Source organism: Chaetodon trifascialis, chromosome 18 (genome assembly GCF_039877785.1).
Source record: "Chaetodon trifascialis isolate fChaTrf1 chromosome 18, fChaTrf1.hap1, whole genome shotgun sequence".
Classification (NCBI taxonomy): domain Eukaryota; kingdom Metazoa; phylum Chordata; class Actinopteri; order Chaetodontiformes; family Chaetodontidae; genus Chaetodon; species Chaetodon trifascialis.
In genome coordinates, this window is record NC_092073.1 from 15,358,722 (window position 1) to 15,386,594 (window position 27,873).

The 27,873-nt window shown below is 41.4% G+C and overlaps 3 protein-coding genes and 1 non-coding gene across 5 annotated transcripts; 3 read left to right on the forward strand and 1 right to left on the reverse strand.

Moving 5' to 3' along the window:
* Nucleotides 1–1,382: 1,382 nt before the first annotated feature.
* LOC139347179 (uncharacterized) lies at nucleotides 1,383–3,331 on the forward strand. The gene is made up of 7 exons (XM_070986669.1): nucleotides 1,383–1,482; nucleotides 1,667–1,776; nucleotides 1,868–2,004; nucleotides 2,430–2,574; nucleotides 2,681–2,829; nucleotides 2,912–3,051; nucleotides 3,180–3,331. The coding sequence occupies exons 1-7, from the start codon at nucleotides 1,383–1,385 to the stop codon at nucleotides 3,329–3,331; spliced, it is 933 nt and encodes a 310-aa protein (XP_070842770.1).
* A 2,254-nt stretch (nucleotides 3,332–5,585) lies between these two features.
* LOC139347180 (uncharacterized) lies at nucleotides 5,586–7,646 on the forward strand. Its single transcript, XM_070986670.1, has 7 exons — nucleotides 5,586–5,685; nucleotides 5,846–5,990; nucleotides 6,183–6,296; nucleotides 6,461–6,605; nucleotides 6,750–6,898; nucleotides 6,999–7,138; nucleotides 7,495–7,646. Exons 1-7 carry the CDS (start codon nucleotides 5,586–5,588, stop codon nucleotides 7,644–7,646), a joined length of 945 nt encoding a protein of 314 aa, XP_070842771.1.
* An 836-nt stretch (nucleotides 7,647–8,482) lies between these two features.
* Nucleotides 8,483–17,243, forward strand: LOC139347044 (nucleolar and coiled-body phosphoprotein 1). Of its 2 annotated transcripts, none has more exons than XM_070986471.1 (17): nucleotides 8,483–8,877; nucleotides 9,426–9,469; nucleotides 10,203–10,267; nucleotides 10,357–10,484; nucleotides 10,569–10,623; nucleotides 10,771–10,984; nucleotides 11,144–11,236; nucleotides 11,444–11,524; nucleotides 12,381–12,560; nucleotides 12,707–13,413; nucleotides 13,577–14,104; nucleotides 14,536–15,019; nucleotides 15,093–15,163; nucleotides 15,772–15,912; nucleotides 16,384–16,544; nucleotides 16,679–16,769; nucleotides 16,864–17,243. In XM_070986471.1, exons 1-17 carry the CDS (start codon nucleotides 8,854–8,856, stop codon nucleotides 16,944–16,946), a joined length of 3,150 nt encoding a protein of 1,049 aa, XP_070842572.1. In that variant the 5' UTR covers nucleotides 8,483–8,853; the 3' UTR covers nucleotides 16,947–17,243. The 2 variants fall into 2 exon arrangements, with proteins under 2 accessions (XP_070842572.1, XP_070842571.1); XM_070986470.1 differs by having other exon boundaries at nucleotides 14,473–15,019; nucleotides 16,864–17,241.
* A 6,313-nt stretch (nucleotides 17,244–23,556) lies between these two features.
* Nucleotides 23,557–23,675, reverse strand: LOC139347192 (5S ribosomal RNA). Its single transcript, XR_011603308.1, has one exon. It is a non-coding gene; the product is annotated as a 5S ribosomal RNA (ribosomal RNA).
* Nucleotides 23,676–27,873: the final 4,198 nt, after the last annotated feature.

The following is a 27,873-nucleotide window of genomic DNA, read 5'->3' on the forward strand; positions in this document are numbered from 1 at the left end:
AAAGATGGAGGAAACTGAATCACTTCAGCAGATTGTTTGAATATAAGGATAAGAAACCGATGGATATGTCGCCAAAAATGATATGGTTATGAATATGAAAACACATTATGTCTATGAAACGTGAGAAGAATCGTCACATATGACTGAAAAACTTGGGGGAATTTACTACTGAAAATATAAATAGGCAAATGTACTACAGTTTTGGTACACAATGTAATAATTGAAGTGAGATGTACAGTGGAATCATAACTTTTCTAACAGGAAAGCAGCAAATCAGCACTTCATGAAAAGACTATACCACTGGAAATACATACTGCACAATATATCCATCCATTGCCTAAACCCGACTATCCCTTTTCGGGGTTGCGGGGGGGCTGGAGCCTATCCCAGCTGTCAACAGGCAACATACAGACAGACAACCATTCACGCTCACACTCACACCTAGGGGCAATTTTAGAGTCACAGATTAACCTAATGAGCATGTTTTTGGTCTGTGGGAGGAAGCCGGAGTGCCCGGAGAGAACCCACGCATGCACATGAAGAACATGCAAACTTCACACAGAAAGGCCCCGCCCGACCCAGGGATCGAACTGGCGACCTTCTTGCTTCTTGAGGCACACGCACTACCTGCTGCGCCGCCGTGCCGCCCTACTGCATAATAAAGCACAATTTAGGAAGTCAAATAGAGTAATCACGATAAGATGTAATACATGTGGGTCATCAGGAATGTGAAATTAGAACAGCAGCAGGCATGCAGGAGTGGATGTGAGTAAATATATTGTTGGGAAGTGTGTTAATAACGCTAACCCTGCGAGTGAGTAACATTTCATAAAGGTCTGCAGATTCAAAGTTTTGGTTTATAAAAGGTTAAACTCCGGTCTCACGTGCTGGGCCACAAACCGCTGTGATAAAGACCTGTTACCAAACATGTCTACTGGGGCAAAGTCTAGCTTTTCTAAGTGGTCATAATTATGGATCTCAGTAATTAATCAGGGAATCATTCATTGAAGTTCAGAGATGTCTTTTGCTTGTCATTGCCTTACAGATTCATTTCATCCATCTTTCGAAAACAAAAGAGGAAATCTGCAAACTTTGAAGATAGAGGTTTCAAGCACGTGCACTTGTTGAGGGGCCATAAAAGCCTCACAGTTACACAAGCCGCTCCATAGTGCAATAAAAGCCCCTCCTCAACAGCCGTGAACAGGCGTTCATCCAAGAACACACAATAAAGGAATGTCAAAGCTTCTCAGGCTTGTATCGGTGCCAGCTGACCTGGAATCAACCACATGGTATGTCCTCGCTTGTTATTTAACGTTTTTTACCTTAGAATGTGTGTTTTAATTCATAATCCTTGTGTTTTTAGAGAAGTTGACTTATCCACAATGGCAAGACACAACATTAGTCTCCTGATTGCCATACTGCTGGCATTTCTTTTCTTCATCATCACCATGGCTTTCAGTGCTCTGGCAGGGCCGGGAATATGTAAGGTTCAAATCTCCATTCACATGCATTATCTTGTCATATAAGATTGTTATTTAATGTAAAAATGCAGGAATAATATTGCATCTTTTGAGCTTTCAAGTGTGTCAGGATTTTCAAGAGTTTTGGTGTTCAGCTCTCTGAATCTTTTATCCTTTTTTTTTTTTTTTAAATTTGTGTCCCCCAGATCCATTTCTGGAGTCCACCGGTAATATTTCAGATGAGTTCGCCACCCAGATCACACCCTCAGGATGGACCTTCACCATCTGGTCAATCATTTACATCTTTCTTGCTTTAGTGTTGGTCTACATTGTCTCCGGCATTTTTAGGAGGTAAGTAAATTTTACTGACATTCATGCACTGATAAATAAAGGATGTGTTGTCCTAGTGTTCTGTGTTTTTTCTCCTCAGGAATGCCTATGGTTACATCTACTGCAGCCCTGCTATCTTGCCACATGCATTTTTTGTGTCCTGGTGCCTGAATCTGGGCCTCAATACTGGATGGTTGTTCCTGTGGGACAGAAGGTGAGATGGGATCTTTTCTTCCTCCCTTTTCTACTAAAATCAGTCTGCAATTTATACCATAGCTTTGAGGTACTATCTACTGCTCGTCTTTGAAACCCGCGGATCATCACCTACAGCGAGTAAGATCATTGAGGCATGAATGTGTTGAGGACAAGTTGAGCAACAAAGTGAAGGAGTATGGAAAGAAACTTCCAGACATACAGCTGCATGGAATATGTCATTCTGTTTCTCCAAACTGGGTATTTATTTCTGCCTGAGGGTTTACAGACATACAGTGCTGTATGATGTGCAGATTGTAAAGGCCTATGAGGCAAATTTGTGCTTGTGCGTGATTCATGGGGAAAAAAGAAGGAAAACCACACATGTTGCAGGATAGCACAAGAAAGAAATTTCTAATACTGTGATATTTTTCATCACTGCCAAAGGTTGATGTCTGCTGCTCTGGTTTTCCTCATCTTAATCGCCATGACGAACTACATGGTGATATTCTTCTCCTGCCACGGTGTCCACAGCTATGGAGCCTGGCTCAGCAAATACCACAGAGCAGACCTGTGGCTCCATCGCGTGTTGGTCAGTATAGAAGTTCAGTTGGAAGTTTATGTAAAACGTCTTTTGTGCCAAATTCTATCCTGCTCATGTCTGCGCCTCTACGTCTTCTCTGTTGTCTCCACTGCAGGTGCAGAATGGAGTTGCCATATATGCAACATGGACAACCATCGCATCCCTGCTTAACCTGACCATCGTGCTGACCAGCGATGCCAACATGTCCCATACGGACGCTGCCACCCTCGCCCTGTTTGTTCTGACTGTCGTGTTGTTTGTGTGGTGAGTGCAAAGCTGAGGAAAGAAACTCTGCCATACCTTTAATAAGTTCAGAAAAAAAGCTAAAGTTTTGGATCCCTCGCAGGTTTATCCTGGAAAACTCGGTCCTCGACCAACACGTGAGGCACATTCTCTCCATTTACCCCGTCGTGATCTGGGCGCTGACGGGAATATTGACAAAAAACTATGACGCTGCAGCTCCCACTCGCAATAACATCTTCACTGGTGAGGAACTTGAACAAACATCTTAATGAAGCTCCATTACTTCACTTGGAAACATATATATCAGTTATGTATATATGCATTATGAGGCAGATAGTATGCTCATTAATGATATTTTCTTTCCACTACAGCTGCTCTGTTGGCTGCAGCCTGCGCCTTGTTCGTGGCACGAGTTGTTCTGCTCACCTGGAGGAATATCAGAAAGCCACTTTACAAAGACGTCAGCCCAGAGCTCCTGTCTCCAATGGAGATCGCTGAGAAGCAGAAAAAGATATTTAAGTGAGAATGATAAACGATTCTGTATCATTGCAGTATTGTTTCTGTATGAGATGTATTTCTAAATGCTTTGTATTTGTTGTATTTGATGGGTATTTCCTTGGAGACACAAGATGATGATGCTCAAAATAAGAGCTATATGATGGTAAAGTCCAGTTTAAGGTGTTTCATGTACTGTGTTGTTAATGTATAATGATAAAGGACGGGTGATCACGCTGCATGTCATGTTTATCTGAATTTCAATTCAAGTTTCGGTATTGTACATGTGTGGTTCTTTTCCTGTAAGATGCTATGTTTTTATGTGCTTTCCTGACTCTCTGTGTTTGGCACCGATATCTGCAGTCACATTCTCTGTCTTTGCTAATTTCATTTGTTAAATTTATGTCATAACTTCATCATTCTTGCCTGGCCATATAGTCTATTCATTGACCTCCTGCAAAACATGGACATAAATCCATATAAATGGGTGTAGCGTTCTGTTAAGAGTCATTAACCTGAAATAGATTACACCGAAATGAAACTTACATAATTCAGGTCATATTAGTTTATACAAGGAAATATAAGTACAGCAAATGCTTTGCAGTAAACATATAGCAACTGACTTAAAACACAGACTGTAATAAATAAGAAAATATGCAAAGACAAGCCTAAACATGTGGGCATTGATCTGCTTCTTAAAGGTGTCCACAGTCTCCAAAGACGTCCAAATCTTAAAGTTAAAGTTTAAAGTTTAGGAGGCACACCTTTAAACAAGCATTCACTTCTTTAAGGCAGGATTACAACTGATGAGCATGTGAATGTGAATGTGATTTGAGTGATTAGTCCACGTTGGACCAGGTCTGTCGACTGTTTTGATAACTGATGAATAATTTAAGCTGTTTTTCATGCTAATTTGTCTGAAACATATCAAGGTTTCATCTTCTCACATGTGCCATTGGGCGGCTCCTCTTAACCTCAACTCACAGTAAACTGAGTCATTTTGAGTTTTGGACTGCTGGGCGGACAAAACGACACGCCAGAAGACGTCATTCTGACCTCTGGTTAATTGTGACTTTAAATCCAAATTAAAAAAAATTCATTGATAATGACAATAATCATTAGTTGCTAAAATAGTTAGAAATTAGTTTCACCTGAACCAAATAAAAGAGAAAAACACTGCTTAAGCATTAATGCATGAGTAATAATATTCTAATAATATACTATGATATACTAATATATAATATATCATTGGATATACTTCATACATACACGTACAGGAGCCATATCTCTGAAGAGAACTTTCACTTTTGATGCTTTAAGTATATTCTCCTGATACACTTAACAGAGTACTTTCACAGGGTGGTTTCAGCACTTTTACTGAAGTACAGAATCTGAATACTTCCTCCACCACTGCCTGCCCTTCAGTGTTTTGTCTTGTGTATTTATCAGTTGAAAGGTTCATGCGTCCCCCTGATTGTCAGACTAAAAAAAAAACCTGTACAAGTTGGTTGAAACAATCTTAAAGTGAGGTTTGTACAGACTGAGCAGAGGCCCTCAGACACCTCCACCCAGGAGCTACAAATATTTATAATAATAGTCATTTAGAATTGCGTTTCATAACCATGGATCATATGCGGACAGTTTGCTTTATGATTCACTGAACTGTGGGAGAAACGTATACATGATAAGAAGTGCACGTGATGCTTTGAGCGGTTGTAAACTTCATCTTACACAACTCGTTCTATAAAACATGCAGTTGTCCGTCCTCTGCACATTTACTCCGGCTCTTCACACAGACAAAGGTATGTCTCACTTGTCACTCCTTTTGTTTTGCTGCCAAAGTTTTTATTATCCTGGAAGCTCGGCGGTGGCACATTGAGCTTCCTGAAGTTCCATAAGTAGTTCTGAAACTTAATTTGTTTCTTAGGAATTACTTTTTTTTATTGTTATTGTGACAATCATCAGAAAGGGTTGCAAGAAAGCTGGTGAGTTAAAGAAAAGATCTGACATGTCTGAATGGCCTTTGTACTTGATACTAAAGTGATTCATTATTATTGCCCACTGCTCAGGGAGCTCGGGTTCAGATGCAACCATTAAGATGGAAACACATTTCTTTCAAAGCGAAATTTCTTCATTCAGTATAAAATACCACAATCTGTAAATGGGGAAGTATACCCCATATATTCCTTATAATTCTTTCATTTATCTTCTTCACCATGCTGAAATAAGCTACTAAAAAATCGATTTTCATGTGTAATTCTCCTTTTTCACTGTAGACCACAATGGGGAAACATAATCCTGGACGTCTCACTGCCATAGGGGTGTCTGTTGCCGCCTATGTAATAAGTTTGATATTCAATGGACTGTCTGTCGTTGGGCTTGGTAAGTCAAAGCTTTGTCAGCCATTTTTCTCTTGCCTTTAGATTTTTATTTTTATTTTTAGTTTAATTTGTTGAAGTTCAGTAGGATTGTGAACGGGCACTGTGAGACTGAAAAATCCCAAACATTAGTTCTCACTCATCATTTGCATTTATTCCCCCAGGTCCTTATCAAACCACAACAGCCAACGTGTCTGCTGTGTTCGACACCCAGATCACACCTTCAGGATGGACTTTTAACATCTGGAGTGTCATCTACATTTGGCTGACAGCAATGATTATCTACATCCTCACTGGAATTTGCAGAAGGTTGAGGCCAAACTTTTGCATTTTCTAGTTATAAGTGCATAAAGCAGTTTGTGCCTTTGTAATCCCTATGTATGATACCAGATATGAGGCACATTTCGGAGTGTCCAAAGAATATTTGTATGAAGTGACAACCACTGTTCTGTGGACATTTTCACTGCCTCACAGATCTGCTGTGGTTCTTTCTTCTTGTAGGACTGGATACGGCTACGTTTACTGCAGCCCTGCAGTGTTGCCTTATGGATTCTTCATTAGCTGGTGCGTCAACATTTGTTTCAATATCGGCTGGCTGATTGTTTGGGACAGAGGGTGAGAGTTTCCATTGCAAGTTTTTAATTGGCTTATGTTGCCTTAATTGGTTTATGTCTCATTTCATGTTTTACTGCAAGCTGATTTAATCTGTCATAGAAACTATTCCAAAAAACAGCATGAAATGATTTTTTTCTGTTGTTCTTGTTCATTCTTCACTAAAGAATGATGATTGCTGCACTGATTTTCCTCATCGTGGTCATCTCCACAAACTACTCCATGATATTCTTCACCTGCCATGGGCTTCATATTTATGGACCCTGGCTGCAGAAATACCACAAAATAGACCTGTGGCTTCTCCGTGTGCTGGTTAGTAAGACAAATAGACAGCATTTGCACCATATCTGAAGATTTTATCTTGCATTTTGTTTATATGCATGTAAAGTGAGTATGTGACAATGTTGAAAGCATAGTTACCCTAAAGTAAAAAACTCCTTAATACCATGTTTGCAGGTTCAGAATGGTGTGATGGTCTACACAACATGGACAACCATTGCAACACTAATCAACCTGACCATTGTACTGACCTATGAGGCAAAGATGTCCCCAGAGGATGCTGCCACCATCTCGTACTCTCTTCTGGCTGCCGTGCTGCTGCTGTGGTCGATGTTTTTCACTTGAACAATACTTATTGAGGTAATTGCAGAAAACAAATCATCAGTGAGATTCTGAAGCAATGTGTTTGTGCTGCATGTTTCGCAGGTTTGTTTTGGAAAACCTCGTCCTTGACAAACACGTGCGGTACATCCTCATCACCTACCCCGTCGTGATCTGGGCGCTGGCTGGAAACCTGGACAAGAACTATGACTACGATTCACCGAGCCTCAATGGCATCTTCATTGGTAAGACGCTGAAGAGAACTCCATATTCATAACATGAGATAAATGGATGATAATCTCTATAGACTGGTTGGAAACATCAAATCAACAAAACGTCATTAGACTGATTTCCTGAAACATAAAGACAATATTAATGGAGAATAATGAAGCACTTGTGCTACTAATTAGCTGTTGTGACTTTTATATAAAGTCACATTTAACTAGAGTACATTTGAACAGTGGTCCCACTTTTGTGAAATGTGATCATTGTATGAGGAAATACTGTAATGCTAACTCCTGTACGCTTAAATCTAAAATGCATAAATCTTGTCCATCTGTTCAAAAGTGACTAGAAAATTAATTAGATTTCCTTCTCTTAGCTGTGCTGCTGGCTATAGCCTGTGCGCTGTTTGCCGTTCGGATCTTTTTGGTGATTTGGAGACACTTCAATTCGCCCTTGTACTCAGATGTCAGCCCTGAAGCCCTGGAGCCCATGCAGATTGCTGTGAAGCAGAAAAAGATATTTAGCTAAACATCTTTATGATGTAACACACTGACACATGATGTCAGTTGTCAAAGAAAGTAGTTGTGCAGTTGTTTGGTATTACTTTGTTTCATGAGGACAAATGTTTCATTTTTTTAACTTATAATATTTTTGACCACATGATTTTATGTTTTTAAATGCACATAATTTGCATAGTTAAATAATGTAACGCTGACTGATCTCTGAACCTTTTATGGCTGTTTTCCAACACATTGATTGCGAACTCAACACATTAGGCTCTGATAAGAAGACAACAACACCACAGAGGGGCCCAACACTGTAATCATCCACCTTACAGAACAGACTGCATGCTTTAAACATTTACCAGTGGTACAGTGTGTTGTTTTTTATCATGTATGTTCCCATGCTAACCCTGGTTTTCTTGTATATTTATTTGGAATAAAATATTGGTGCAATTTAGCAATTAAGTCAGCAGCGTGGGTTCTTTTGTCATATATGAACAAGAATATCACAATTCAAGTAGATATGAGTTCCCACTTCAAAAGTCTAAACATTCGGGACATTATGGTTTAAGATCTTTTCCTTAATAAAGGTTAAGTCAATGTTTTTGTATATACTTATTGTTTTTACTCTATCCGCTTTATTGGTGCTGCTGTAAACTGGAATTTCCCCTTGCTTGATAAGACAACTTGAATTGTCTTATTATCATACATTTTCGCCCTTTTTCGACTAAAAGTTCAATGTTATAATACTTACAGCTGTGACATGAAATCAACTGGTTATGTTTAGCCATGATTAACCTGTAGGGGGCAGGAGCTTAAAGCGTCAACTGAAGCCCTCACATTCTGCCGCAAATCAAATGTAGAAGAAGAAGATCATCTTGTAAGAGGGTTTTTTGATTCCTCTGAATGATCTATCAGGTTGCAAATTCGCAGTAATCTAAGGATTTGCCCACCAGCAGCAACCCCCATCAGTCAGATAGCTACGTTAATGCTATACTTTTATTATACCCAAGTTTATGTTATGGTTTTAAGACATTAGTTGTGGGCTGCTATCCGCCAATTACGGGCAATAGCCATGCCTGACAGACAAAATCCAGGGGTGTAGTCCTGCGTTAAAGAGTGCGCGGGCCATCTACAAACTGTTAACAGCGCGATTGTTTAGCCTGGGTCTACCTGTTGTAAACAATCGACTATCGTTTTCGTTGAAAGACAGAAATTGCGAGCTAACATAAATGGAGACAAAGTACCCAACCTTGGTAAGTTAAAGTTTTCTTTTGTCTTTCTATATTATGTTGTGCTTCTGAGGAAAGAGGGCCGAACAACCATGTAACGTTAACGTTCACCAAAACCGAGGGAAGAAGGGGCTGTAACGCTAACGTACCCCCAGCAGCCAGTTGGCTAAATACAAACAAGCTAGCAAGCTAAAATGAACAGCTTCATGGAACCTATAGTCAACGTTTAGTTTGTGCTGAAACTGTTTTAGAGAGGGGTTTTTTTTTAGCTTCAAGATCATGGTTACTAGGTTGTAATTTGAGATGCTGTTTAAATTATATTGTGCAGGTTAATACTGACGAGTGTTAGTAATATTTATCCATCCTATGTATAAGAGTAAGGGATGTTTCATTAAATATAAGCGTTATACTGTGGTAATATTAGCTTGGTGTGTCTTAAACTGATATCCTAATGTGGTATTGAAGTGATAATAACTGGTAGCTAATGTTTTACTTTTTAAAATTTTTTTCGAATTAACAAAGTAACCAAATTACGTAGACACAATTTAAACTGTCTAACTTTGTCTGTTCAGAGGAGACCAAAGAGGAAACTCTGCTACTTCACAAACAAGGAAAGGTACGTTTAAAAGTGTTTAAAACTGTTTTCAAAATGTTCAGTGTTCATGTGCTCTGAACCTTTCTCTAAAGCCAGAAACCAGAGAACTGAAACTTATGTCTGCAGTCAGTTCATGTTATGCACCCTGATGAAAGGGCAAGTTGGTAGACCAGACAGACACAGATGTTGTTTTGAAAAAAAAAAAATATATATATATATATATTTTCATCTCCAAAAAGGAGACTTCTGACAATAATTAAGGGTCCATAGAAAGAGGGCAACATAACAGAACTATACTGAAACACTAATAGAAGAGAAATGAATAAATAAGTGAAACAGTATTTAAGCGGGTCTGATGCAGATGGGACTCATTTTGTCAGCCAGTCAGAAATTAAATTAATTGCCAACTATTTTAAACAATTACTTGTTATTTTCTCAAGAAAAAAGTTTAAATTATCTAATTTCAGTTTCTTAAATGTGATGTTTTTTTGGTGTCTTCACTCCTCTGTGGCAGTGAACTGAATATCTATGGGTTGTGGACAAAACAAGACATTTGAGGACATCATTTTGGGCTTTTGGAAATACTGATCAACATTTTTCACTATATTTCTGACATTTTATAGACCGAACAAGTAACTGATTAATCTAAAAAATGATCTAGAGATGAATTGACAATGAAATTACTCATTAGTTGCTGCCCTTGCTGAGACGTTAGCCTTTCACTTTGATATTAACCTCTCATTTGTGTTTTCAGTTCGTCGAAACAATGGACACGGCCACTGGCATTGACAGACATTGATAAGATTTTTGATGACTTGGGTGAGTTGAGTGTGCGAGCTTTAATGTTTGGCAGTTTCTTTTGCATTTTTGTTGTATTAGCCGACTGTGTACTTCACTATTCTTTTCAGATTCATCCTCGCAAGCTGATGATGATGACCTGCTTCACCCATCTACTGGGACAAACGAGAGTGAGAGAGAGGCTCCACCAGTCCCACAGAAAGAACATCTAACGGAAAAACTTCCAAGATGCCAAACGGTAATGATCCTGCCGTGACTTAGACAAGATTTGGTGCCTTTCAGATGTGTTGAGCCTGTAAATGTATGTTTTGTAACTCTTTAGGCTCCTGAAAAAGATATCCTGCATCCTGCAACGAGGTCACCCAGTACTAACCTAGGTAAGAGACTCAGACCTGTATTTTACAGAGAAAATACTTAGCCATTCTAAATTTACACACATATGTTCAGACACTTGTCCTTAACACTTTTTTGTGTTGTGTAGAAACGTTATTCTTGTTTAAGGGTGCTGCTTTTCCTTGTTGCAGATTTGGACTCCCCGTTCAAAGACCACGGGCCAGTCAAGACATCCAGCCCTATTGAAAAAAGCATGGTTGTGGAAGGTGTAGAAGAGCTGGACAATGAAAAAGACCGAGTTGTGGCCCCAATCCTCTTTGCCTGTGAAGATGCAGGAGAAGAAGAAGCAAATACAAAGCCTCCACCCGCCCAGAAACCTCAAGACAGTCAGCATGTTACTGAGGAGTAAGACACTGTTAATGGAAATAAGTTGTTTGAAAGTGATAGTTATAATGATTTGTCTGTCATGCTTGTTTGTATAAAGTGTAGGATTGTAATGTCAACAGCCAGAATATTTTCATTCGTTAATCTCCAGTACGTTTATATAAATTGTCCTTCCTCTAGAATTGATGACTCTGATCTGGAGGCTCCTCCAGGCAGGATTTCTTTAAGCAAACCCAAGATGTCCAGTCACACAAACAAGGTGGAGGGATCAGGGTAAGAGCCTTTTAATTATCATCGTAATGATTAGTTTCCTGCAAGCACCCAAACACCGCATTAGTATCTGATGGATATTAATACACAAGTGACCAATGCAGTATAATCAAGGTCCATTTTGTGTTTTAATGTTTGATCTCCATTTTCCTGTGCTCATTACCTCGATGTTTGCCTGTTTAGATTTTGTGTATTTACTTTTTTCTTTAGCAAAGACAGTCATCCAGTAAAAGAAAAAACACCCAAGAAACATCAACCTGCTGATTTGGAGGGCAAAAGAAAAGCACCAAGGTAAGAAGTAATGATTTTTCAGTGTATATTGAAATACTTGTGATAAGACAATATCAGTTAATAGTATCAAATATATATGTGAAGTTCCATTTGGATCCACATCACAGGTAGTTTTCTACCCATCTCATGAGTTTGACAAAATAAATGGTAATAAAAATCTAATTCAGCAAAAATCACTCATTCAACCATTTTTGCTCTTGTCAGTTTTACTCACTGCACCTCTATGGAAACAGCACAGTCATGGCTAGAAGTACAGACAACTCAGAAATGTCTTTTTTTGCAGTATAATAGTTTTAATGCCACTGATCATAGCAAAGGGAAAACGCAAGCTTGAATTTTACAAGAGCTGAAATAGTTGGAATCCATATATAATTTTTTCTAAGTGCCCACAGGTGTCAAATGATTCCACTCTCGACATTTCAGCAGGTAATTTCCCCCGTGGTTATTGTCCATTTTTGGGACTTATGAAAAAATCTACTCCAAAAGATCTGTGCAATGAAAATGGAAATGTGTGTTCCACCCAGAGTGAAATATCACTTTAATCTGTACATATTGAACCAGAGCTCAGCTGGAAACAGCAGAGGAAACCATATGTACCTGTCAGCGTGAAGTGGATTGAATTTGTTCTGGATGTTTTCACTTATTTACATATCAAATAGAAGTGAAGTGATTTTGATGGATTATCACTATTTAAAGCTTAGATTTGGTGATTCTCATGCATGATTCTCTCAGTGACTGTGGGGTTCAGAGGGTCAATGCAGCAGTACAGAGTGTGTATATATATATACATATTTTTTTTTTTAACATAAGAACTTAATTGAGTCACTTCTGTTTTTATCTTTTTGTTTATTCCCAGACAAGAAAACACAGACCCATCCGTGTCAGCAGTGAGGCAGGGGCCTGAAGTCGCAGCTTCTAAGAAAAAGTCAGACAGTGCTGACAGGCAGCCATCGGTGGAAGCGTCCACCCGTGTGGGAAAAGATATGACAACTTTCCTCCAGAAGCTTAGAGAAGCTGGGCGGCCCAAACCTGCATGGTGAGTTGAGATAAGAATGCACTTCAGTGATTTGTAGCTATGGTGTTTTCCTGTTGAAAAATGACCATGTATACCAAGTAATGGCTCCTGGACTTCAACATAAAAACGTAAAATAATGAGTAATTAATTCAATATTTGTTTTTAAGTTCTAGGGATTTTCTGCCGGTCGTGAAAGTTCCCACTGCTCCTGAGCCAGAGGATGATTTCCTGATTCTGGAGGATGTTACACCTATCTGGTTTCCCATCTTAAGTAAAACTGCCAACAGTAAAAGACAGAGACAGAGCAAAACTTCCAGCACCAACAAAGACAACTCAACAGACAAGGGGGCTCAGGATAGCCCACCAGAGACTGCACAAACACAGCAGGAGTCTGAACAGGCAAATGGCAAACTGGGAAGTCAGACTGTCAGTCAGAAAATGAAGAAGATGAAAGAGAAAGAGAAAAAGAATGAGGCGACTGAGCCTGGAAATCACATGGATGAACTGTGCAGTCTTGAGGATGCAGGTGACTTAACGGAGCAAGAGAAACCAAACAAGAAGAAACAACGTCTCAAAAAGGTGCCATCGAAAGAAAGCGACAAGGCGGAGGAGCAACCCAAAGCCGCAGCCAGCAGGGAAGCAGGCGAAGAAAAAGCCACCGGGAAGAAAATGGACAAGAAAGCTCAGAAGTCCTCTGACAGGAAGAGATCAAAGTCTTTAAAAGACGAGAATGGAAATGCCGAGGCGAGCAGGGGGAAGTCATTAAAGGAGGCCAGAAGAGTGAGGCAGGGATCTGGTGCAGTAAAGGAGGCGGCGTGTGACAAGGCCACAAAGGGACAAAGTGAGGAGCGTGAACACCCCAGTTCTCCTTCAGGTAGCTCCCTGTCATTTCAGCCTCTGTGCTGCCAGTGAACCATTAGTTAATCAGTGGGAAATAGTAAATAACAATGAAAACAAAATGTATTTTTTCTAAGTTATGTTAAGCATCTCATTAATATATATACACAGAATTACATGTTTTTATTTTTTCCCCACAGACGAGGAACTTGTGAATTCTGAAGCACAGACATATGACAAAAATAAACAGAACAGACTTCCAGTTGTGTCTGAAGAGACTTCATCTGAAGACAGTCAGATTCTTGGGAAAAGGAAAAGGAGGCAGCCTGGAGAGTGGTGGTTGAGCTGCAGTCAGAGCACAGAGGAAACAAAGGTTACAGACAGCCGGCCGACACCGAAGAAGTCCAAGCAGAACGACAAAGAGGCCGACGCAGCAGCGCCGCCACCCGCAAAGACAAGGAAGGACAGAGTTTTAAAGAGAAGAACTCAGACGCGTCCTGCACCGTCAACCAGTCAGAGCACAAATAAAGAAAAGAAAACCAAACGGCACAAAAGCAGAAATGCACGAGGAGACGTACCAGACGAGATTAAAGCATCAGAAGAAGTATCTGATGTGTTTGAGGGGGGGCGGACTGAAGAGCAGGAGCAGCAGAAGGAGGACCAGGACCTGGATTCTGTACAGTCCAGCCCTTTGGACCTTACAAACAGGGACCACAGCCATAACTCAGGTGAGGTCAACAGTATATCATGGATCATTTAACCTCTTTGAGCCTCAAACATTTATTTAAATGAAACCATCTGAGAAGTTTCTTTGGTTTATCTGCTAACAGCTCATAGATTAGAGACTCGAGGCCCCAGCAGGGCTTTTTTTATGAGTCACAAGCCAAATAGATTTTGGATCCACTGGTTTAATCTTTAACAGTGCATTGTATTGCTTTTAAGAACAATTCTAAGGTACCTGCACTTTATTTAAGTATGGTATTTGAATTAATGTTGGCAGTTACTTTGCACCACTGGGTGAAGTTCAGGGTTCTGTTTTCACTTCTTTATACCAACTAGTAAGTTTTATAACCTGCTACAATGCAATGTTTTACAGGGAATCTGCTGTTTCAAAGAGTATACCGTCACGTATCTAATAAAAAAATCTCCATCACTCCAGCGCCGGTCTCTCCCAGAGGATCTCAGGAGCAGCTCGTGGCAGCAGTACCAGAGAAACGGAGGAGGAACCCTCCCAGTAACTGGTGGGTGGCTGATGGCATGTCTCAGGGTGTGGACACCATCTCCTCACAGCCTCAGAAGCAAGAGCCCAAACCTCGTAAAGAAAGAAAAAAGCGATCTAAGCAGAACAAATCTCCTGGACGCGGGACTCCTGTATCAAAACCACTAGGGGGAGCTCCTGTGCCTCCTCCATTGACACCTCCAAAGACTGTCAAAAGCTCTCTGGCCACATTTAAAGACATTTTCACTTCAGCCACAGAGATCCCGGCCGTGGTCAGCAGCAGAGAGGCCGGTCGGAATAACAGGTGTAAAGTCACTGCACGTCCTGCTGTGGACGTCAGCGTTACTGACCAAACAACACACGGCAAGGCTGATGATATCAGTGCAGATGCTGCTGAAGCTCCCATCCATGAGCCAGAAGACATGTAAGAAGTCCAGACGTTGACACCCTCAGCCTTTCCCTCCTATTGTCTGTAATAATTATGTCTTTTTTGGCAGGTCCAAAGCCCTCCAAAGTGGCCCGTCCTCTATGATTGAGCTGCAGCAGGACGAGGACAGTGATGACTTGAGTATGTTTTTGAACTTAAAACACATCATAATATATCTAGTAATTATTTGTAGGTTTATATATTTACTTTAACATCTTTATTTTGAATATCATATTTCTCTTTCACTCTTCTGCTCTTTCCTCACACATTCTCCCGTTTAAAGTATTGTTAGTAAGGAATAAGCAATAATCATTAATATACTGCAGGTACGCTTTGATAGATCAAGCGGGGATCCAATTTCAGGCTTCAACAGGGTTGTAAGTCATGAGAGGGAACAGCAGAAGCTCAAATATTAATTTCCATTGTTGGCACAGCAGAGAGAAATGTGTGAGTGTGAGCTCAGTCTTGGATGGAGGCCACGTTTGACCACAAAATGTGGGTCGCCACACTGCAGTATTTCCACTGCACCTCTTCACCCTCTGTGGGGAATTAAAAATGTAGCAGCCGGGCCTTTGACCTGTGGATGTGCAGCACAAATCACCAGGTCAAACAGCTCCCTCTAGTGGATCCACGGTTAACTTCGACCGTCTTGAATGACAATTACTCCTTGTGTCACTGTGCGTGCATTTTCTGATTGATTACCAACCCTTTTGTAATTGGCTTCTGCTTTTATCTTTTCTTTGTTCCAGATCTGCCGTCATCCACAGTCCACGCTGTTCTGTCTGCATCAGATCTGTGCGCTCCTCCTCTCAAACCCCTGATCTTACATCTGAAGGATAAGGCCAACCTCACAGAGTGGTTTAAGAGTCTCTGGTCTACCACTGGCGACAGTAAGAAAATATAATGTCTGCTTTAAAAAAGGCACCGTTTTAAAGCATTTATAGATGGATTTGCAGTGAAATTATCATTCGCCTACTTTCTGGAGCTGCACAGGTTTAAAGTGGCACTCTGCGACTGAACCATGATCATCTCAGTGGTTTTGGTAATTAAAAATAGTATTTAATTTGTAAGTGAAATCATAAGAAATCAGGAAGTAAGGCAAAGATAATGTGGACAAAATTAAAATCTGAGCTAATATGCAAAGTAATCTTAATCAGAGTGATACAGCCAATTTCCACATAATGCATTGTTTCATATCTCTGCTGAGGAGCTTAATGAGTTTTTGCTTTTTATCTGTGACAACATATTTTTAATCAAAGCTTTGTATTATCATCAAGGAATTGTTATGAAAGGGTATAAAACATGACTTATTGTTGGCCAGACCATCACTGAAAAAGTCCTACTAATTAATATCATTGCAGACACTCCTGGGATCACTCCAGACCAGTTTGATTGGTACTTCCATCAAGGCAGAGCTCTGGGCTTCCAGGTGGACCTGAACTGTGGCTCCATCTGTAATGGAAAAATCCTGCTGGGCTCCTACATGAAGAAGCCTCTGTGGGTGGATCACAGCGCCACAACAGTCAGTTCACCTCTCACTCTTCCTGCTCATGTGATTGCGCTGTTGTTTCTGTCATGTCTCCCTCTCTTGTCCTCTTGATCTTGAAATACAGTGTTTTATTATTCACGTATGTGTTATTTTTCCCCCTAAAAAAGGTTTTTAACTTACTAACAAGCTCTGTGAGCGTGACCATCGACGGCTGTGTGTCCCGCCACCATCCCGGACAATCCTTTATGGTGCCGTGTGGTAAGAATTTTTAGCAGTAATTCTACAGATTGTAGATGTATATCAATGAAAATGAGTCTTTCTTTTGACTGATGTTACTGTTCTGTTCACACAGGACATGCATACAGCATCCAGAACGTCACTGCACAGCCTGCAGTTCTGTACTTCACCCGAATATTTGCAGAAAGTTCAGACTGAAGTCGTCACCTTGAGTGGCAGCTGATGACCAAACACATAAATGTTGGAAAAAAAGGACTGGAATGAATGAAATTACTTCAGTATTTAAATGGACTTTAAATGCAGCTGGTTTGAGTTTCTGTTGACCTTATTTGATCCTTAGCCGCATGTGCTTGCATTGTTAAGATTGTCGTAGAAAATGCTTTGTAAATTAATTTTTGTGTTTTTTGTACTTGGCTGTTTCTTTTCTGATTGTGCTTGCATCAGTGTCCATGCATGCAAAATCCATTAAAGAGTATTTGTACAGTTCAATAGGATATGCATTGTTTCTGAAATGTGTTTTTTTTTTTCTTTTTTTTTTTTAACAAGGAAGCTCAAAATGCAGCGTCAACAACTGCACCACCAGCAACCAAATACACAGTGATGGAAGGAAGAGCATTTCCTGCAGGCACACTAGTGTTCAAATTAGTAAAACATGCTTTAAAGTGTCAGAAGTAGACGTGCTTGTTATGCCCAATGGCCTTTGTCAGTGTTATATAGTGTCTGCATTCGATTTTTGGAATACTATTATTATATTTTGCATCCTGTTGTGTAGTTTAATCTGTAACAATGCATCATAATTTACAGGATGAAAATTTAATTCCATAAAACAATTATGTAAATCCATTATAATATAGTCACCGATAGGCTTCCATATAGGATAATGAAATGCACCACCGCGCTGGTGTAAAAGTTACTTTCCTGTATCTGAAGTGTAAAACATGAAAGTGTCAGTTATCACTGTCATGTGTATCACCTGAGGGCCTTCCACCTGAACTCAACAGCTTTAATGGTACTTCGGTACTCTGTGGACTGACACTGACGGCTGCTAGTCGACAGTGAAGGACCATCATCAGAAAAAATCCTCTGCCCTTGAGAAGTCGTGACAGATGCTTTTAAACGCTTACAGCATCTACAGAGCCATTACTATCAGTCTCTGTCCTCCTGTCCTTTGGAAGTGAATATCATACTCGCATATTGCTACAAGTTATTTTCCGCAGGACTACATAAAAGCCTATCACCCTTTAAAGGGGAATCCACTGATCGTGCACATCAAAGTCTGTTTACACATCTTGGGGGGGGGGGGGGGCTCCTGCATATGTGGAAGAAGCCTTTTGTGGCTCCAGAGGAAGCTGCACCAAATCCGTTGGTTGTGGCTGAAGATTGAAACCGTTAAAAATGGGTGTGAGGGTGTGGAGAGCAGTGGTGGACTGATGCTGTTTTGGGGCGGGGGCACCAGCTGCATGCGTGGATGCATTTATGGTCACTGGAAGGGCACTGCAAGGGCACACTGGAGGGCACTGCTTAACATTTTCACCCCCCCCCTTCTTTGGACCATGTGCAGTCACCCCCCCATTACTGCACCTAACTGTGTTTTCTTCACTGAAAGGGCACTCCACAGCGCACTTCATCATGTTTGCATCTGCACTGGGCCACCGTGGAGTTCGCTCCCTCATGTTTTATCTGCCATAAGGGCATCTATGATGGCCATCTTATCACAGTGTCCCAATCACTTCGCAGGAGGCTAAAGTAGCTGCTACTACTATGACACTGCAGCATCTCAGCGTGTGGAAGAAGAAAGATAACCTTGTCATGAATCTCACAATGTTTTTGCAGCAGTGGGCCGTGCTGGTGTTCTTTTCTTTGAGGCCTGCAATGCAAAATGCAACAGCACAGTGAAATATAAAAAATCTAGCAGGCAACAAAAGACAACCTTTTCAGTTAAGAAATAATACCACCCCAACCAGTGGTTCCTCAAAAAGACGATGAAACTGCAATATTTTTTTTTTTTTAAAAAACAAGGTCATTTCAAAGAGTTTAACACTGCTTTGAAGGTCTTTCCAGAGGTCTTTTCCAAGACTCTTCTAACCATCTGGGTGAAAAAATAAGACCTTTTAGAAAAACCTTACTTCTGTAATCTGAATGAGAGGCAAACACAAACAGCAGCAGTAAAAACTGGTGATTAATTGTCATTTATCACAGTATACTGTACAGCTTAATAAACTAATAGAGGAAACTGAAGTCATTAAAAGAAAAACTGTAATGTTTATAATAACCAAGGTTACTCAGTTAGCATGAAAGTCCTGTTAATCCATGCTCAACAGGGGTTTGTCAGTGATATTGTCAGTAGTATTTCAAGACAAAGACCTCAGCTCACACACCAGAAACACTGGCATACTCCCAGCGGCACAGCACACATCCTCTGGTGGGCATTAAGTCTTACCCACTGCTCTGTCATGAAACATTTAATGACCTACTTCATGGAGGCTGAATGAGGTTTCTGTGTGTGAATCTGCTGTCTTTTCTTCCTGCTGCACAGCTGAATAGCTTGTTTTGGCGTGTTTCTAAAACAAGGACCTTGGGATTGCTCTTGAATATTTGAATAAGCTTTAACCCTTTACGCGGTGATTGAGCTGTAGCTTAATGACAGCACAGTGGAGCTTCAACAGCCTGCCAGTTTGATCATTTAGCACTTTTGAAAGTCTAGTTTTAGCTGTGCGTGGTGCAGCAGCAGTCTGGCTGGCCTCTGGGCAGGATCTCCTTCAGTGAAGTGGATGCTGCTTCCACCACCAGAGTAAACACTGGGCCGACCTCCCAGGTCTTTAATTCTAAACCATGTCGATGACCGAACATGCTGCCTGTAACACAACATCTGTGCAGTGAAGTGGCTGGAATACATATCCTTCCTCCAACACTTTCAGATGAGGGTGTTGGATTGTGACTTGTTTGGTGTTGTAGTGATACTCCAAACATGCCACCTGGTGAGTGAGTAATCTGTGTCCTTTCAGAGCTTACACAGCATCCTGATGAGGGAAGACTTCAGTTTATATGAGCCGAGTTAGCAGTCCAAACAGCCCCCGCACACAAACAGGCTGGACTGCAAAGGAGAAACGGCAACTTCGACTTTCCACTGGCTATAACAGAAAAATCAGGGACTCACCAAAGTCAAAAGGGTTCGTCCTCTGGGGAACATGGATACCAAATTTCACAGAAAGCCATCACAATGGTCACTCTAGACCAAAGTGACAGGATGACTGACAGACCGCCGCACCGCCCTGTGGCTTAAAAACTCCCATCCATCCATCCATTTTCTATGCCACTTATCCCTTTCGGGGTCACGGGGGGCCGGAGCCTATCTCGGCTGTCAATGGGCGGGAGGCGGGGTACACCCTGGACCGGTCACCAGCCGATCGCAGGGCACACACTCACACTCACACTCACACTCACACCTAGGGGCAATTTAGAGTCACCAATCAACCTAATGAGCATGTTTTTGGTCTGTGGGAGGAAGCCGGAGTGCCCGGAGAGAACCAACGCATGCACGGGAAGAACATCTTCACATTCCCGACCCAGGAATCGAACCTGCGACCTTCTTGCTGTGAGGCACACGCACTACCTGCTGCCCCACCGTGCAGCCCTTAAAAACTCCCATAATCAGCAAAAAAGTGAAAAAGTAGTCTGTATTTGTGCTCGCTCCTTTACCTTCAGGGTTGAAGTTCAAATGCAGAATCCCGTCCTTGCGTAAGTTTAAGTGGTGAGACAGTCGCTGAATAATGTATTCCAGTGAGTCTCCCCCACATCGAGCTCAGTCTCATGCCTGCACTTCCTGACTCATGTCGCTGTCCCTTAATGCATCTGATTTAAGTGAATTAGAAACACCAATGACTTATTTAAGCCCCAGAAATACTCTTACCTTCCTGGTCTTATTTCTCCTGGGACTAAGAGGTATTCATGAAGCTTTATTACAGATGTCAATTTGTGACAGTGACAGCACAGTTTTTGTTTTAATCTCCAGGGATGTCTCCTGAAATCATTTCCCTCCTCCTGCAGAGTAGTGAGTGCAGTGCACTGGAGTGTGTATGTTTGATATATATTTCAATCACATTTTTTAGGCCAGCAAAACCCAATATAAGCCTCTTAGACTCAGCAAATGTTCTCATTGCAAATAACAAATCTAACTCTCTGCATTGTAATCCCAAAGAAGCAGGAAGTAACAGTGTCACCTGGCTGCCAGGGAACTTACAATAAGCAATAAGCATATTAATTACAAAGTATTTGCCTCCGCTGAGCTATGCATGCCGTGAATTCATTTCTTCACACAAAGGCCATACAGGTTTTCTGTGATTAGCCTGTGTCTCGCTTCTTGGAACAGACTCCAAGCATTGAGTATGGCTTCCTTCCTTTGTTCGAGCTGCACTTGAGCCAACGGGCACAAGAGTGACCGATAAACTCTTGACAATGAAGGTGTTGTGTCGTCTGTTGTGTTTGCTCCATGAATCATCCTCTAACAATCTAGGAATTCTCTCAGGTTCAGGCAAACAACAGGAAAAAGTGTTTATTTGAGTATTATTTCCACAAAGACGCATTGATATAGTAATTGAAAGCCTTTATGAGGCATTTGTGCAACTTTTACACCCAAATATGAACCCTGAATCAAACAGCAAACAGCAGAAAGAGATGATTACATGTGGCGAGACTTTGAATAAACCTCTGTACTGCTAGTGACCATTTCACTTATTAATTATCCACAAGTTACACTCATTCCCACAAACAGGCGGCAAATGATACACACATCCATTGTGCGATGTGGAAAGACACAGAGGAAGCACTACATGTGGACTACATGACATTTGAAAGACTGTCTCCATATTGGAATATTGTTTACGTGTTTTGTGTCTTGATCTATGAGTTTGTTTTGCATTGGACCTGCAAAATCTGCATAAGGTCCTGTTCACAAGGAGGAATGAAGCACCACTTGATAACCCCAGTGCTCAGTCTGGATTACCAACAGGGCAAAGTGGTCCCAGGGGTCCAACTACTTTGTGGTAAAATAAACAAATTAATGTGTAATCATATCACAAACGGACTCATGTAGAGCAAACCTGGGCAGCAGCGGCGGAATACAGGGTGGTTTCTGTGGCTCTGGGCAGAAATAATCAAGCCCTGGCACAGATAAGTGCTGACTACGGCTGTTTCATGGTTTTGTTTTGTGACTGCACGCTCTGACCACGAGTGCTCCCTTCAGCTCACGGCACAAAAAGTTTGATGAATCTTTGGAGAAAATGTGATTTGATTGAAGGCTGGGAAAACAGGAGACAAATGTATCAGAAACACAGACAAAGGAATCAACAAAGATAAAGCATTTAGCAATGAAAACGGATAATTTGTGTTACTTCAGTTGTGTGGCGTACAAAGAAGGTGTTCAGACGGGCTTTCTTAGATAATTGACTGCAGTGAAAACCAACAGTGACATTATTGCCTTCAGTTCAGTCCACACACTTTTATTTGACCTCACCAAGCAGCAAAATGAGCTGAGCTGCGTTCCTCGGCAGTAGAACAGCACATAATGAATGTTTTTAAAAGTGCACCCAGTGGATGACGCACAGTTTGACCCGTGCATTATAGTACTTCATGACTTTTTGGCTTTTATTTTAGGGGCACTGAGTTGAGAAGAAAGCGATGTGATTATAACGGGGTGGCCTTGTTAATTAATTTTAAAGTGGTCTTTTTATGCAGATGATTGACAAGATAATAACACAATGATAACAATGTACTCAGTGTGATACGGTGCGGGTCAGACAGTTCAATGATCGTTTGAGCAAGAAGTCAAAGCGCCAACACCGACCAAAGGTTTGGACAGTGAATGAAATGTTTGCAATGTATGCAGATGCTTTGACTTCTTTTCATGTCCAGTTTTTTTTTTCATCCAGCACCTTCTTGACTTGTACTGTGCAGTGGCTTTCAAAAATTTATGCTTTCCTAAAAAATAATGAATGTAATTGTTAAAAGAGGGAAAAGGAGTGTTTCATACAATATAAAGGGAGTTCTGACTGAAATATAGCACTATAAAAGCTAATTCAAAAGCTAATATAGCGTTAGGTCCTGGTGAGGCTACTGGAGCAAAAACAGCCGCTGAAATTCCAGTCACAGCTCTTTTAGTCGCTTCAAACTAGCATGTTAAGAGTTTTCGCTTTAAAATGAAATCATTAGGCTCATACAAAGCAAAATATACAGATGCCCATGCTTGTTTTCTTCGCCGTGTTGAATGGAAAATGGTTGATTTAGGGAAAGGTTGTTTTTCATCAGAGTGAAGTACCTTGAATTCAGACAGATGCACCTGATTGTCCATGGGCTACCCGGGCTCTTAGATATGAAGCTACATAAGAGGGAAATATAAATACACATATGCATAAATGACTATAAATGACTACAATGATGAATAAAACACTTTTAGAAGCAAATTTGATTACAATTAAATACAGAATAGATGTTATTTCTGCTGTGAGTCAAGGTGTTCAATAACAATTTCTGCTGACGTACATAAACTTTAAATTCTGTTTCAGCTTTCTCAGTGCTGCCAATAATAAAACTCTGGTGGAGAAATATCAAAACCTTTATCCATCCATCCATCCATCCATCCATCCATCCATCCATCCATCCATCCATCCATCCATCCATCCATCCATCCATCCATCCATCCACTATGCTTATCCCTATTGGGGTCCCGGGGTGTGGCTGGAGCCTATCCCAGCTGTCAGCAGGCGAGGGGCGGGGTGCACCCTGGACCGGTCGCCAGTCGATCGCAGGGCAAGGCTTACAGCACCTGGTATTCCCAGCCGGTCTCCCATCCAAGTACTAAACAGGCCCAACCCTGCTTAGCTTCCGAGATCGGATGAGATCGGGCGTTGTCAGGCTGGTATGGCCGTAAGCCCCAAAACTTTTATCAAATCTGATAAATATGTCTACTGACTGGAAGCTAATCGTGTAGCAAGTAAACAGAGAGACCAAAATAGTGAGCAAAATAGATGAATAAAAGGCTGAAACAGCCAAAACACTGAAGTTGAAATAGCTAATAGTTGAAATGCGGCAGCTCATGTTTCCCCCTCTGTGATCTATGCAAACAGAAGATGCGACAAACTGCCTGAACTTTTCCTCAGATACGTGAATCGGTTGTCGATTTCCAACAGCTCTCTGTCAGCAGTGGCAACAATTAACATTTCCTATTTTCCCACCGCCTGATAACCTTGCAATGATATTTTTTTTGGCTTTCTAGTGGTGTAATTGCAGCTGTGCAGCAGAACAAACTTTATTTCTCACTCTGTCTGTACTTTTAATTTGGGGGGGTGCCGAGAGAAAAAGTCTTCAAACGGAGATGTGAGACAGTCAGAGTTAGAGTGTCACAGAGAGGGAAGAAGAAGGACAGAGAAACAGATTAATTGGTGTTTTTCTGCTTCAGCAGTTCTCAGCCATGTGCTTCTGAGATCCATGGGGTTTTAGGCCAATCAAAAACCAACTGATTCAGAGTCTAATGGCGGAGAAGATGTGCCATCTGAGTGTCTGTTTCTTACACCGAAACCAATTAAAGTGAACTGTTCTGGTGGCGTGTAGCCATGACATCCCAGGTTCAGTTTGGCGTCAGAGCATTGCTGCATGTTATCACCTTACTCACTGTGAGTGTTCCTGGTCCTCTTTGCTTTCACGGTCCAGTGAAGCACAAATGCCCCAAAGTCACCTTAAATGAAGTTAAAGATTGCTCCTTTATTCTGTTTTGTTGGTGATATTCTGCAAGCCTTTAACAACCACATACTTCTCTCCATTCAGTGAGATTGTGAAGAGATTGTTATAACCAACAGAGGAGCAGAAGATTTAGAAACTGAACAGTGAGCGTCCCTGAGAGCTGCCAACAATTTACCACTAAATATACTGTAAAATGTAATCTGAAACTGTAATAAAGGCATGGCCTGTACAATACAGTGTGGCCTAATGCAGCTCTGCAATAAATGTGAAACTTGTAAGTTTTAAATGTTCTCACTTTGTCAGGGAGGTATTGATTCAAGTCAAATGTGATTTTCGAGGCTGCACTGTTTAGTGTTGTATTGGACTTTATTACACCGCAGTGTAAACGTTAGGGACTGTGTGAGAATTAGGAAGGAAAACAGGGAGGGTCTGAGTCTCAGATACGAGGCTGTCACCGCTCTGTCTGGTACAATGGCGAGGCTCAGGGATTGTTTGGCTGACCAAACAAGCACCAGTCACTAGTAGCACTTGATCCAGGAAATTCAGACGTAGTCAAACACTGAAGGCTAAGGCAGGCAAAAGGAGGCAGGTCTGGTAACAAGAGATCAATCCGATGAGGTACGCTGGAGAGTCTCACATGCTGTGAAGAACACTCTGACTGATTGTGTGCAGAGCTGCTTAAGTGCTGGGCTGATTGTGATGAGCTTCAGGTGTGCGATCAGGTGAGCGGACCGGTTGAGTGTGGAAAGCTACGGGCAGAGCAGGTGAGCAAATGAGAGGAGTGGATGTGACACAGTGTGTGAGTTTTGAGAAGCAGAATAGACATAAATCTTTAGTTATTAGTGATTTAACTTTCTCTCTCTCTCCACAGAGTGTGTCACATAAATAAAATGATCATTTCTGCAGTGAGGAAGTACTCAGACTCTTCTGTGGACACTTTCTGCAGCGTGAAGGACTGCCAGAGGTTACCCGCCCTTCATTAGGAAATATAAATATTCACCATTTTGTTATGTATGCCAGAAATATATTAGTCTGAGATACTGGAGGAGTCAAGTGGAGGGTCTAAATAAAATATCAATAACGTTGGTGAGGGTCTCACCTTTTCCATCTGAGCAATTTGCATGCAGTTCCTCATTTTGTCCTTGTCTGCCGCATGTTACTGGCTCAAGATAAATGATTCAGGATAGACAAAATATCAGGAACTTATTGCCTGTAATCTAATCAGTTTAAGATCACAGACTAAGGCTTCAAAAAATCACCACAGAGCTGAATCAGAACATCTCTGACAGCCCCGATGCAAAGTAAATCGGAGCTCATAAGGAGGTGTTTATTTCAGGGCTATGGTGGTGGGTTGCATTATACATGTGTTGCTGTTACGTCACCCACTTCAGCTCAAGCTTTTGTCTTTTTGTTTTATCACTGCTCACAATGAGGACAGTGAGAAGAGCCCTTAACTTGCACATATATCATATATTACTTTGAGAAAGACAAAGAGAGACATTGTGTTTTTTGTTCCCTAAATCTCTCCCTCAGTTTATTCTTGATTCACTGGTCCATTTCTCTTGCAGACATCTCATCCACACGTCTGTGAAGCCCCCCTCCACCCTCGTGCACGGTGCCTTGAACACTGACAATGTCATTTAACAGTGATTTAGTGAATAATCATGTTAGCAGTGAGCATGGTTCGCCATGTGAAGCAGGATCCCTCCTCCTGCATCCTACCATTTATCTTACACTGAGACAGGCCCGAAAAACAGCATCGGTAAATTCAGAGAGGGGGTGTGGAGAATCATGACACAAAGCAGATCCGAGCAGGCTGAGGCATTGGCTCAGACACGTTCGGTTATAAATCCAGAAATGCAATCTTTGGCACTGTAAAGCTCTACATCTGCATCATCGGTATAAGCTGCCAATGGCTATTTTCTGTGAGAAATGCCTCCTGTGGAATATGACTATAATTATCATTTTGACAGTGGCACAAGGTCAAAAGCTGATTGGAGAGAGACGTCTCTGAGCTTAATTCATCCAGAGAAAGAGATAAATCAAAATCCTTTATATTTCAGCTCCTATTTACATTGTGAGCAAAAAAAGAAAAAGTCTCCAAGGAGAAACAGGCCTCATTTATGAGCCACGTCCAAGGATAAACACAGTTTGATTTAATTCTTTCGTGAAAGTTTATGGAAACCGAAGCTCACAGAGTCTGGGGGCAACCAGTCACCACTCAGCTGATGTTAACTTCCACTCAAATAAACCTACAAGAAAGACGGCCATATAGGTCGTCTGTGCAGGAAGGTTATCAAGACCCATATTTATGCTTATTGTCAGGTGGCGACCTCTAGTGGCCGTAGTAATTATGCGGAAAGGAGGAAGTCGGGCATCGCAGAATAAAGAGCAAGAAAGTCCACATATGGAGGAAGGCGAGGTGGATGGGTGGGTCGATAGTTTGTGTCCCGCGTGCACCAAAACGCCAACACCTACTTCTTTTTAACTTATACGTAAGTATAAGTAACATACGTAATAACTTAAGTTAACATGCTTAACTAACACACTTATTTCAACCCAAACCTTCATCTTTTCCTAAGCCGAACCAAACTCTTTCAGGGTGCTCAGGCGCTCACCTGGTAAAGCAGACCCCAAAGCCTGTGTCCTTACTGCAGACTGGGCTTAGGGAAATCAGAACGCGTTGAGAGACGGACGAACACATTTTGTTGTTTTTGGTCTTTCGTGAACTTTGTCGAAATTCTCATCCCTTCATCAAATATTCCGATTGCTTTTGTGACTTTTGGAATACTTTTTTTTCCAGCCTTACCGCCCGTGTTTCTGGACAGGATGTTCACAGCTGGAAACTAAGGACAGGATAGTCACGTTAAGGTTTATTTCTGGCTACAATCAAAGCTGAGCAGCTGGCGCCCTGTGGAGGGATGTTGTGTCAGGAGGCTCGTCAGTGGCTGTTAAAGGAGGACTGCCCTCTCTTTCTGTCGTACTCATAAAGCCACCAATTAGTCTGAAAGCTCTGTGGATCTCCCCTCTTTCACCTTGTGAATGTGACATTTGGAGTCGGGTATAATGGTGTTGAAAAGCAGCCAGCAGCCTCTGAAATCCATCTGCGGTCTGAAGGAGTGAATTAATATGAGCAGATACTGACTCAGCTCTCTCAGGTACCTCCAACCCTCCTGTGTACTGATTCAAGAGCCTGAGACAACAAACAATGAAGTTTGTAATGATTTGTGCTGTTAAGCGCTAGAAAACTGTGCATGCTCTGCTTTTAATGATTTATGCAGGAGATGCCAAGTTTGAGAGAAACAATAAAGACGCATTTCAAGAAAAGCCTTTCGATTTGTACGCACTGTTCTCCACCATCAGTCTGTTCGTGCCTTCAGTTAGATTATTA

Bases quoted from the DNA above. Each gene is read 5' to 3' on its own strand.
- LOC139347179 (XM_070986669.1), top strand. From the start codon at position 1,383: ATGGCAAGACACAACATTAGTCTCCTGATTGCCATACTGCTGGCATTT. The intron at 1,777-1,867 runs GTGTTGGTCTAC...GTGTTGTCCTAG, and splicing joins TTTACATCTTTCTTGCTTTA to TGTTCTGTGTTTTTTCTCCT. The intron at 2,830-2,911 runs GTGAGTGCAAAG...GATCCCTCGCAG, and splicing joins ACTGTCGTGTTGTTTGTGTG to GTTTATCCTGGAAAACTCGG.
- LOC139347044 (XM_070986470.1), top strand. From the start codon at position 8,854: ATGGAGACAAAGTACCCAACCTTG. The intron at 8,878-9,425 runs GTAAGTTAAAGT...TTGTCTGTTCAG, and splicing joins AGACAAAGTACCCAACCTTG to AGGAGACCAAAGAGGAAACT. The intron at 10,268-10,356 runs GTGAGTTGAGTG...TATTCTTTTCAG, and splicing joins TAAGATTTTTGATGACTTGG to ATTCATCCTCGCAAGCTGAT.
- LOC139347180 (XM_070986670.1), top strand. From the start codon at position 5,586: ATGGGGAAACATAATCCTGGACGTCTCACTGCCATAGGGGTGTCTGTT. The intron at 5,686-5,845 runs GTAAGTCAAAGC...TTATTCCCCCAG, and splicing joins ACTGTCTGTCGTTGGGCTTG to GTCCTTATCAAACCACAACA. The intron at 6,606-6,749 runs GTTAGTAAGACA...CCATGTTTGCAG, and splicing joins TGTGGCTTCTCCGTGTGCTG to GTTCAGAATGGTGTGATGGT.